Source organism: Neofelis nebulosa, chromosome 2 (assembly GCF_028018385.1).
Source record: "Neofelis nebulosa isolate mNeoNeb1 chromosome 2, mNeoNeb1.pri, whole genome shotgun sequence".
NCBI classification, from domain to species: Eukaryota; Metazoa; Chordata; class Mammalia; order Carnivora; family Felidae; genus Neofelis; species Neofelis nebulosa.
The window spans coordinates 94,991,169-95,003,940 of NC_080783.1; the positions used below are offsets into that span (position 1 = coordinate 94,991,169).

Sequence of the window (12,772 nt, forward strand, 5' to 3'; positions counted from 1 at the left end):
TAAGTGGGGATACTGTATGTTACCCCTACAGTAATTGTTTAGAGTTTTTATAGACTCATACATACATTCACCAGCTCAGTTTTAATTCATAAGGAACTTTTGATAACAATGAAGATAAAAAAAGAGGTAAAATTATCTCAATGTGATTTCATTTAATTTAACATGTTCTGAATTCCTGCTTGTATACAAGACATTGCCACACAGATGAAGAAGACTGTTTCTGGTCTCAGGAACCTTAGAGTCCAAGTTCAGAATTGCTAAACAGTCCACCAGAACCCAAAACCTTCAGACTACTACCTGTGACAGAATACTAAAGATGGTCTCCCCATATTCCAATCCCCTGATAATTTAATCAAACTCTAACCTAAGTAAAGCTGTGAGGGGGTTTTGGAGACGTAATTAAAGTCCCAAATCAGTCCATCTTAAGATACAGATAATCCAGCAGGGTTTGACACATTCATGAGAGCTCTTTTAAAGCTGAAAGTTTTCTTTGGTTGGGAGAAGGGCAAGTCAGAAAACAACAGGTGAGAAGGACATGACACACCAGTGTTGGCTTTGAAGATGGAGAGGCCATGGGAAGATTGCAGGCAGGCTCTAAGGAGCAGAGAGTAAGCAGCCCGTGGCTAAGAAGTCAGCAAGGAAACGTGGACCTCAAACTTAAAGCTAGCTGCAAGGAACTAAATTACACTAGCAACTGGAATGAGCTTGGAAGCAAATTCTTCCCTGAGTCTCCAGATAAGGACCTAGGCTGGCCAACACCTTTGAGTTTGGCTTTGTGAAACCCTAAACAAAGAACTCAGCTGAACCCAACTTAGCTTCAACAGAACTATGAGTTGGCAAGTGGATGCTACTTTTAAGCATCTAAGTTTACAGTAATATGCTATGCTGCAATAGAAAACTAATACACTACTACATTAAATAGATTATAAAATGCCAAAGGGCCATTATTTAATAAAAATCAGTTATAACTTCACTTTAAATAGCAAAGAACTGAAATTACATAATATATACATAACAACAAAGCAGAGAAAACATGTTGTGTGTATTAAAACAAACAAACAACCTTTGTTTTATATTTTGGTATCATTTTGGCAGCCAGATTTGACTTTAAGTAGGAATAAAATTATTTTAAAAATGTATCTTTTTAAGGAATATTTTTACTTTTTCCTCATTTTTTTTTAAATTAGTGAAAAATACACATAAAATTTACCGTATTAGCAGTTAGGTGTACAGATCAGTAGTATTAAATGCATTCATAATGTTGTGCAACCATCACTACCATCCGCATCCATAACTCTTCATCTTGTAAAACTGAAAGTTACTCTATTAAATATAACTCCTCATTCTCCTCTCCCCAGCCCCTGGCAACAACCATTCTACTTTGTCTTAATGATTCTGACTACTTTAAGTACCTCATAAAGGTGAAAGCACATAGTATTTGCCTTTTGTGACTGGATTATTTCACTTAGCATAATGACCTCAAGGTTGTAGCATGTTGCAGAATTTCCTTCCTAAGGCTGAGTAATATTCAATTTTATGTATATACCAAAACATGCTTACCCATTCATTCATCTGTTGATGGATCCATTTGAGGTGATTCAATGTTTCAGTTATTGTGAATAATGTTGCTATGAACGTGGGTGTACAAATATCTCTTCAAAATCCTTTTAATTTTTTTTTTGGGGGGGGAGGGGACTTAAAAGTGGAATTGCTGGATCACATAGTAGTTCTATTTTTAAGTTTTTGATTAACTGTTATGCCACTTTCCACTAGTGGCTGTCCCATTTTAAGTTCCCACCAAGATTGTACAAGGTTTTAATTCCCCTACATCTTGCCAAAATGTGCTTTCTGGTTTTTGATATCCATCCAAATGGGTATGAGGTAGTATCTATTGTGGTTTTGATTTGCTTTTCCGTAATGTTTAATGATGATGTGTATCTTTTCATGCACTTACTGGCCATTCATAGATATTTAGAGAAATGTCTATTTAAGTCCTTTGCCCATTTTTGAATAGGGTTGTTTTGTACTTGTGTTTTTAGGAATTCTCTATATATTCTGGTTATTAATCACTTATCAGTACATGATTTACAATATTTTCTCCTATTCTATGGGTTGTCTGTCTACTCTGTTGACAGTGTCTTGTAATGCACAATTAAAAAGTTTTTTTTATGAAATCTAACTTGTCTTTTCTTCTTTTGTTACCTGTGCCTTTGGTGTCATAGCCAAGAAATCACTGCCAAATCTAACGTCATAAAAGTAATCACCCTTCCCCCTGTTCGAGATTTTGATTCACATTCCATTTGGTATCCTGATTAGAGTAAAAGCAGTGAGAATTATGCTTTACAAACACTGCATTATTGCAACATTATGATATGGCTTTAAATGGATTGTATACGAGAAAAAAATAACACTGGAATTAAGGCAATAACTACATATGCAAACCAAGCACATTACTCTGACACAGCCCTTAGTAAAGAGCTCTTTTGATTAAGTGATAATTGATATTGCTGCAAGCAGGTCAGTCACTGAGTTGAAGGATAAGCTTTGAATGGCTTCATTCATTTAAAAAAGTACCTCCTACTGGCCCACCATGGCCAAAGGAAGCCTCTGCTAATCTCCACCGGTGTCACTTGCAATCACTGTGCCTACAATCTTCTGATACACCTGACTGAACATCTGTTTTATCTATAAAAGATCGATCTCTCCACTGACCATGATCCTGATCAGGGTGGAGACATCTGTGTTGGCACATTTCATGGAATAGCAGAGCCTCTCAGTAAAAAAAGCAAGGCAGTTCAGGGTATAGTGGAAGATGGGTCTTCAGACCACTTTTAATTCATGGCCAACACGGCTTAACAAATCTTGATTAGCCATCCTGGAATAAGCCTCCATGGTAGTTTTTAGCTGAGAGAAGATACTTATGGCAAGAGTCATGTTAAAGCAAGATTCATCTGTCCCTAGTCTCCTCTCACCTGCTTGATAGAGATGCTGAATATTTTCCTGAGCCAATTGGTAATATGTATGCATATGAGCTTAGCATTTTATTTTCCCCTTCCAAAACCCATCCATCTTGAGAACACTCTGGCTATCTCATCTGACTCTCATTAGCCAAGTCTCACTAATTAGGAAGCAAACTCCAGCTTTGGTCAGGGATGGCTCTTGGAGTGTCCTCAGTTTTGCAAATGTTGTAGCATTTACAAGACTCAACAAAAAGAGCTTGGGTTCACTATAAAATGCACAGAAACACAGATGCTACTTTTAGGGTAGTTGGGCAAAAATAAGCTTGGGAAAGATGACTGAGTTATCACTGCTCTGGAAAAACCACATGGAGGTAGAAGGCTGGAGGTGACTCTTGGTTATCCACTGGCTCTCCAAGTGACCTGGGTGTAGATATCTGGAAAACGGAAGGGGTGCTCAGATAAACTCTGGGAACTTTAGCTGTGACTGTTTGAGTTTTATGAATTGAACTACAAAATGGTAAGTTACTACCTTGAGCATCTCTTGCGGACTCAGGATCTTTTCTGGAAGAAATGTCAATGGGATTAACAGAGGGCACGTCTCTTCCAAGGCATTTCTTCCTCAGGTTCTTAAAGGGTGATGGTGGTGATGAATACCTCCACTGATATCTATGATATTCAAATGGAAACCCATCCAGCCTGAACCCAAACACACACACTGTCTGGGTCTGGCACCAGAAGACTAATATAGTCTTGTCTCAGATCTCAGCATCAACTCCTTTCTTGGAAATGCCACATTCTCTCTGGTAATACTGAACCACACCAGTGGCTTTCCTCCCATTGTCTGTGGGGCCATCATCAGTGTATTGCTGCTCTGGGCTATGTGTGTTTCTGCTGGAAACACCCAATGTGCAGGGAGTCTGGCTTCACTAATCATTTGGTTGGGGTAGCTTCCACAGGTTAATGGTTGTTTTCCTTTATTAGCGTTGTTGCTTTTGTCTTAGGCATCCAACATCCTCACTGTTCAAAGTATAGTCCAATACTGGAACCAGCTGGGAGGGTGTTGAGATTCAGAATCTTGGGGGTATTACCCCACACCTTCTTCAGTCTGTTTTGTGGCTATGCAGTGTTCACCCTTTGACTTCCTTAAAGTTGTCAACTTTTAATAGGTCTGGCAGCTCCAGCTCCATGGCCCTTTCTGTCTTGGGTGTGCAGATTACAGCAGGTATCCCTGGGAACTGGAGATGTCTTGGAGGTGGTGGGGCTGGGGACTGAAAAAATCCCCTTGGTGTCCTAAGAAATCAGTGCAAATCCAATGTCATGATGTTTCCCCCCTGTATTCTTCTAAGAGTTTCATAGTTTTAGCTCTTGCATTTAAGTCTTTCATAGATTTTGTGTTAATTTTTATATATGGCATTAAGTAAAGCTCCAACTTCCTTCTTTTGCATGTGGATATCCAGCTGTTCCAACACCATTTGTTGAAAAGACTATCTTTCTCCACGGTATTGGCACCCTTTTCAAAAATTATTTGACTGGAGCAACTAGGTGGCTCAGTTGGTTAGGCGTCCGACTTCAGCTCAGGTCATGATCTCATGGTTTGTGAGTCTGACCCCGCATCAGGCTCTGCTGACAGCTCAGAGCCTGAAGCCTGCTTCGGATTCTGTGTCTCCCTCTCTCTCTGCCCCTCCCCTGCTCACGCTCTCTCTCTCTGTCTCTCTCAAAAATAAACATTAAAAAAAAGTTGAATTCATTAAATATTAATAAAAGACAATAAAAGTATAATATACAAATCTGGAACTTAATGCAAAGAAACAAAGAGTACTTCACTGCAATTCTGGGGAGCTTAGGTCAAAAAATAAGTTTTATTTTGTATTTTACTACTAACAAAAAGAATGCTGTGTGAGAATAAAGGGACTATTCTAACAAGCCATGTTGTTGTGCTATTAGTAATAAATAATTAGTAACATGCTGATGATAATAAATATTATAGAATATTTATTCTATAGATAGAGAATCTACCTATAGGAGATTCTATGGGTATAGAATCTACCACTAGCTAGGCTCTCACTATATACCGGGTATGTTAGATACATCCTTTATATCTTTGTTGGAGAAAAAGGAAAACAGTTAAGATCGGTATGATTTTATACAGACAGCCTTTCATTCAATCCTTTATTTTTATTATTTAAAAAAAATTTTTTTTTAACGTTTATTTATTTTGAGACAGAGACAGACAGAGCATGAATGGGGGAAGGTCAGAGAGAGAGGGAGACACAGAATCCGAAACAGGCTCCAGGCTCTGAGCTGTCAGCACAGAGCCCAACATGGGGCTTGAACTCACGGACCATGAGATCATGACCTGAGCTGAAGTCGGACGCTCAACTGACTGAGCCACCCAGGCGCCCCTCATTCAATCCTTTAAACAAAAACTTCTTTACATGTTTCATCAATTAAATAATTTAATGCCTGTTAACCTCCTGTTGGTCAATGGGGTCTGTACCTTGAGTTTTTCTGATAACCTATTAGATTGCCATTGCTTTCTTGTCTCTTCCATGCCCCATCTTCCCTTTTTTTAAAGAAAGGCATTGGAGCTCACCTGGGGACACAAGATGTAGGTATTTTGTCTTGACTATCAAAGGGCCTGCTATAGAAACAGAGTATACTAAGCACCTACTTCAACTGATTTTGTCTGGTAAATTCACTCATATAGATCAGAAGCTGTTCATGCTCTTTGGCACATAAAGGTCTAGTTGTAAACAAAAATCAGTTCTCATTTCCTCCACAACAAAGGTTACCAACACAATCTGGACTGGCCATCTTATTGTTCAATAAGTAGTTTGTTGGGAGAGGGATCATTGTTTAAACTGCTCTAAAATAGGTTTTGGATTGTGTTTAAATTTTTTTTTTTTTTTCAACATTTTTTATTTATTTTTGGGACAGAGAGAGACAGAGCATGAACGGGGGAGGGGCAGAGAGAGAGGGAGACACAGAATCGGAAACAGGCTCCAGGCTCCGAGCCATCAGCCCAGAGCCTGACGCGGGGCTCGAACTCACGGACTGCGAGATCGTGACCTGGCTGAAGTCGGACGCTTAACCGACTGCGCCACCCAGGCGCCCCGGATTGTGTTTATATATACATGTACACAGATGGAGTACCCCTACACAAAGCATTTGTCCTGTACAAAAATACAATTAAAAAAGAATGGGGAAGTTGAATAAATAGTAAGCAGAGCACAAGATTCCTAATTTTACATTTGAAATAAATGACTACAAAAAATCAAGACAAGTAATTCACCCTAAATTTAATCTGAAAATTCTATCCCTGAGAAAAATCGAACACCAGAGGGCATATTAATCAGTTTAACAAAGACAACCAAAGCAAACACTTCTCCCCTTCCCTGACCATTCATTAAAGATGAGTTGTAGTCGAACATTTTTCTGGATTTAGAAGCTTGACTCCTCATCACTTCAATCTTCTAATTACTATATAATCATAAAAAGTCCAATATACAACTTAATATCTGTAATAGGAATAGCGTGTGGCAGTAGAAAAATTACTCAGCAAAAACTCTTTGCACAATTATCTGGGACCATAATCAACAGTTCAGAACCAACCCCACAGTAATTATGTAGGTAAGTTAACTTCTTGACATTAATGTACACAGATCGCTCAAATTAGCACTAAAGTATTCTTAAGAAAGTAATTCTAAAACTTCTATAAAGGATTATAACCCAAAATAAAACTCTGAATGAAGAACACAACTAACATTTTTAAAAAAGAGAGAGTCACGCCAGCAGAATTACATATAAAAGCAATGGTTAAGGAGCTCTATGAGATAGTCCACTTGTAATCATCGAAGGTAATGTCCAATGTCTGCTGTCCTCTCTCCAGTTTGATAAAATTTTTTATATGAATGCTATCTTTAACACTTTAACATAGTAGAAAACTGTAAGATGTCTTCACAGTATAACAGAAGCTACTACATCCCTTCGTTCAAAAATGACTTTTTCTAAATAAAGCACTAAGGGCATGGTCAGGAAATTAAGACTTGGGAATGGATGAAATATATGCTTCTTGAAGAAACATTTTCATTTTTCTAAGTCACTTCAAGTATTACTGGGTTGAAGCAAGACAACAGATATAAGTTTATTCAGAATGATAGACAATAGGCAATACATTGGTTTATTCAAAATTCTTAATAGGAAACATATATAAGTTGATATACACATCTAAATTTAAGTAAATACAGTGGCTATTAAAATTAAACCTTTAGCCAGCATCTTAAAGGTACCCAAGAAAGATGAAATGTCTACTAGTATGTCATAAGGTAACTCCATAGTAAGTTAAAAGATAATTTTATATTAGCCAGATTTTTCGTAACAAGACTATTCTACTGATGCTTAACACAGTTGACTTTTTTTTACATTATAATAGGTAAAAATACAGGAAAAAACTTTTATATTTATTAATCTACTTCCATTTCTAATTTCCACTACTTAAATCTCTTCCATGTAAGTTGTTTTGACTGTAAGCCTCTTGCCAGACACCTTGCATGGAGGCATGTTGGATCTCAAAAAGTTCCAAGCAGAGTAAATATTCTCACATACAGTAAACTCTTAATAAACATCTGAACAAACTGTGAATATAGCATTCAATAGATTAATATAAGATGAATTCTCATGTTCTCTTTGTTTCTCTTCCCAATCTTTATAGTCATGATGCTGAATGGAGTATGTCAGAGACCATGTTCATTTTTGCTTACTATAGTATTTCCTTTGCATAGAATAGGCTTTCAATAAGTGTTTGGGGAATGCATGCAATTTTCCTATATTCCTATAGTATGAACTGTGCCATGATTCAACAGTGCTTACTGCCAAGGGCAACACAACACACACAGTAAGAAATGCAATAATCCAAACTGATCACTTGTTTATAAGCATGACCTGGAAGAGGGAGTATTAGGTATAAAAAAGGGACTAAAAGGAAATCTTCTACTATTTCAATAATAAGTGCAATAGAATTTTAGCAGATTTTCTCTGATTCAATCAGGATACTGGCATGCTGCCATCACAGTGTAGTGACGGCAAGCTTGGCAATTTGTTTTAAAAAGTGCTATTACTAAAAATGACTAGGAAAAGTATGTTATTTCTGCCAATTTCTTAGGAAATTACCACTTGACTATACTTAATCAGTGGGGCCTAAATGCCTTTTTATAGCTATGTGAGTTGCTTTCATTTTCTAACCATTTCTGGCATATAATGGGGAATAAACAAAGTTTCTGACTGAATGAATGAAATAACCCTTAAAAGAAACTTCTTTACTTATAAGAAAAGCATATTAAAAAAATAGCCCTTTATGCTTATAAAAAAGTGGCCCTCGAGATCTTCAGGATGTAATAAGAATGACAGAATAACAATAAAATATTTTCTCCAAACTAGAATTCTTTATTCATAGGGCTAAACTAAAACAAATGAGTTAGAAATAATATTTAAGAAAGTTTTGTGGTAGATTAAAGGTCTTTCTTTCCTACTGAGATGGAGACTCTAATTGCCCCTCCCTTGAATCTGAGCTAACTTTATTCACATATGTCATCAAAAGATGACAGAAGAGACATTCTGGGACTTCTAAGCCTAGTCAAAAGAATGCTTGCAGCTGTGGTTGGCTCCTGGAACATTCTTTCTGTGATCCCTGAGTCATCACATAGTAAGTGTGACTACCCTGGGCGGCCATGCTGGAGGCGCCACAGGGAGATGCTCCCAGTTCCAGGTGAGAAGACATCTCAGCCATTCCCACCATGGTGTCAGATATGTGAGTGAAACAGTTTTGGACTTTCCAGGCCAGTCCATCTATCAGTTAAATATTGGCAAAAAACCACTTTTGTTGCCTTAGGCAACAAATTCACTAAAAATTCAGTAAGCCAAGCCCTTATGCCATCTTCCTGACTCACAAATCTTGGGACATTACTAGAACATTCAGAAGTGAATACTGTAAGTACTACTTGAAATAATTTTTACCTATCTTGAACCTTTTGACCAATTCATCAATTTCCATCTATGCCTGGAATTAAAAGCCTTCTCAGTAGTTAATTCTAAATCATATATGTGTAGCAGCAAAAGCCTCAAATGAATTCGTTTTTCCCAGCAACCTCTGTTCTCAGTCATGGGTGACTGCTTCCCTTAAGGGTTGTTTTTGCCAAGAAAACTTCTACAGTTTGCAATCTTACTTATTCTTCTCTCCTTTAAGGGTTCTTAGGTTAGATCCTGAACTCTCATGATGCTAATAGGTGCAGAGGAGTACAAAAAAGTAGAAACCCAATAAAAAATGAATTGTACACATACAAATGAAAGCAATTATAAGTAAATACAAAGCAAATCAAAGATACAAGCAATTCAAAGAGCTACACTCAACAATCTAATCCAGATAGCTCAAAAAACAGCTAGTAAACACGTCCCAAAGGGTCAACTTACCCTTTTAGAATTTTGAGAGTGAGATTGGTATAAAGAGTATAATTGTATCTTGAGAATTAGTATTTGTAGTCAGAGAGAAAATCCTGTTTACCTGCAAATCAATATTGTTGTCAATACAACGTTCATTCTTCTCTGCCAAAATCTTCCCATAGTTTTCTGATTTGATAAGATTTTCAACTCTGGTTTTATCTTTCACTTCTGCCTCCAAATCCTTCATTGTTTCAGTTTCATTTTTTACAGTAACAGTATCAGACATCCTCATCAGCAAAGGTTATTTTAGAATTCTACAGGGAACTTGAAGCCTTAGCAAGAAAGAAAAAAAATTTAAATTCAGTTTGAAACATCTCTTAAATTCAGTTACTATACAATATTGACTGATGCCTTCTATGGTCCAGGAATAATGTTGGCTTTAAACAAGATAGAAGCAAAATTCCTACTTTCAAAAACTATAGAATTTAGTGGCAGACATATACACTAAAAAAGGTATACAATGAGATAAGAGCTACAGTAAGGGTATGAGGTGATTCTGAAATACATGCCACTTTTTAAAATTATTTTTCTAAAGTTCATTTATTTTTGGGGGTGGGCAGAGAGAGAGAGAGAGAGAGGCAGAGCATGAGCGGGGAGGGCCTGAGAGAGAGACAGATACAGAATGTGAAGCAGGCTCCAGGCTCTGAGCTGTCAGCACAGATCAGGACGCGGGGCTCGAACTCACCGCGAGATCATGACCTGAGCCAAAGTCAGATGCTTAACCGACTGAGCCACCCAGGGGCCCCACAGACACAACTTTTAAAGGGTCTTAAGAAACATTAAGGAATGATCCATATTAAGGCAATGGTTGTAGTTATAAAGGTAAATAGAGATTTACCTTTTTTTCTAAAAAGGATTTCAGGAGTATCTTCCTGTAAGAAAAATATATTTCTATTATAGCCTTCATTTAGATGCCTAAAGTTCCAAATTTTTAAAAGGAAATAATTAAGAAAAAAAAAAAAAAACAGCAACATTCTATACAAAACACAGTTGGGAATCTGCATTAATAATCTGCATTATGAATCAAGCATTGAAAACTCTCCTGATATGTGATTCAGTGACAAACAACACCTATTATCAGACATTTTAGTATACAGATTCCTCAGAAAATCAAATGCGTAAGATGCCAATATATTTCATACCTTTAGTGAGTTTAAGAAAACACTTTATGCTGATACCAAATAGCAGTGCATCAGGGACAGCTGTCATTTTTGAACCTGTGAGAAATGTGACCTTGTAGAACAAAACTTGATGTAAACAACTTCTATTTTTTTTCTAGCTTTATCGAGATATAATTGACATAAAACAATGTGTAAGTTTAAGGTGCATGACATGATGATATGATACGTATATATTGTGAAATGGTTACCACAATGTATCACCTCACATAATCATAAACAAATACCTAAACAAATTTCAGAAATCCATAAACACATCTGAAAAGGTTAAAAAAAAAACCCACGCAAAAAAAAAAACAAAAAAAAGAGGGAGAAATAGATTCTAAAGTCACAGGTAGACTAAACTGAATTTTAAAAAGTTTTCCTTAGGGCACCTAGATAGCTCAGTTGATTAAGTGTCCAACTCTTGATTTTAGTTAAGGTCATGATTTCACAGTTCCTCCTGAGATTGAGACCTAGGTTGGGCTGACAGCACCTGGGATTCTCTCTCCAAAAAAAAAAAAAAAAAAAGTCTTCCTTAATTATATTCCATATCAGAGTTAACTGACTTATTTTCAAAACAACAAGGTTATTAAAGGGTAGGGCATTTCTTAAAATACTCTGGCTCCCTGCTTTTCATATGTAAGATTTTAAAAGAAAAAGGGGTATGTTTTTCTTAAGTGATAAGACAGTTTACCTGATGTGTCCTATGGAATTGGGATTGTGGTGTCCCACAAAAATAAAATAAAGTAATCCAAGGTTCTTTTTCACAGTTGTCAGCCAGGATGTCAAGTGTATTGAACCATCTGGAATCTGGCAGGAGGAGTCCCATGTCCTTGTCACCACTGTAGATTCCTGGGCTGAAATGGACTGTCGTGAATCAAATATATCATACCTTTCAGTGGCCTAAAATTAAAATAAAAGAAAACATTTTAACAAAAGAGCCAAGGGGAGGAACACTACATAGTAATTTGGAAATTAAAAATGTTACTGCTGGTGAATTTACTAGTTTCTTGTCTTAAACAAAAGTCAGAATGCATACTTACAACTAATTTTGACATGTATTAGTTTGTGAGCCTAAATAAGTCACTGAGGCCACCTAGAGAGTTTAGCAGTAAAAGCAGAGGGGAGAAGAAAGTTAGGGAACTAATACATAACAAGAATTTAGTATGTGGTCAGTGTTGTAGGAGAGATATTTATGTATTTTATAAAGGAAAAAAAGTTTGTCTAAGATTGCAACCAAGAATGCTTAACTCCAAAGAGTTTTCTTCCAGAGCTCCAACTCTATGGATTTAATGGAAGACTATAATTTTGAATAATGATCACACTCTAGATTTTTAAGAGCACAAAAGAACAAAAGGCTATAATAAGTCATTTAACATTTTCAAAGAAACCCACATGGTCTGTTAAAAGTAAATGTCTAAAGGGTAGAAAGATTATTTTTAAAGACATCTGAAATGCCAAAATTCTTTAAGTGTCATCTGTTTTTAAAGTCAGTTTCATTTTATGTATTTATGCTACAAATGAATACATCATAGTAAACAAATCCCTCTAAAAATCCTATATTGCTCTTCCATTTTCCTTTGATAGTTTTGTTGTCTATTAATAAACTGAAAAGTACAATTTTAAGGTGAAACAATAGAACAAGTAAGGTGTAAGCACCAAGAGAAAGGATGCTAGTATTACCAACCATGCATCATAGAACCATTCACATCTTATACTAGCTCTTCAAAAACTATCTTGAAATAGAATAATTTAGAACCCTGATATATAAATTCACATTAGTTTTCACATCTCAGTTTCACTGTCTGACTAAGGGATAACAAAAAGGAGGCAACATAAGCAAATGTAAAAGTTGTTTGCTAAATGACATTGTCCTCTCTATTTGACTGAGGTTGTTGGCCCACTAAATCAAATGAAATGTGTTTTTTCCCCCTGCAAAAAACACAACAAAAAATACTTCAGTATGATTTTTCTAAGTTCTAACTTTTGCTCTCACAAAATGGTAGACACAAGATGGCAGCACTCACTAAACAGCTAAATTACTACTCTTTTTTGCAAAGTGATTCGTGATTCAATCATGAAGCCTTGAAATTTGAAATTCTAAAACAGCAAAGGCTGTAATCCATATAAGAAATTTTAAAAAAAGCAACAGTGCAA

The 12,772-nt window shown here is 36.4% G+C and overlaps 1 protein-coding gene across 15 annotated transcripts in view; it reads right to left on the reverse strand.

Annotated features, from left to right (window-relative positions):
- R3HDM1 (R3H domain containing 1) overlaps positions 1-12,772 on the reverse strand; it is a 205,662-nt gene that overhangs the window by 117,523 nt on the left and 75,367 nt on the right. For 13 of the 15 annotated variants that reach the window (XM_058715448.1, XM_058715445.1, XM_058715452.1 and 10 more), the window contains 3 exons: positions 11,310-11,518; positions 10,294-10,327; positions 9,517-9,727 (listed from right to left, as the gene is read on the reverse strand). In XM_058715448.1, coding sequence (XP_058571431.1) covers positions 9,517-9,687 — 171 coding nt within the window. In that variant the 5' untranslated portion in view covers positions 9,688-9,727; positions 10,294-10,327; positions 11,310-11,518. Of the gene's footprint in view, positions 1-9,516; positions 9,728-10,293; positions 10,328-10,597; positions 10,673-11,309; positions 11,519-12,772 lie in introns of all 15 variants that reach the window. The other 2 variants (XM_058715442.1, XM_058715440.1) reach the window with 2 other exon arrangements.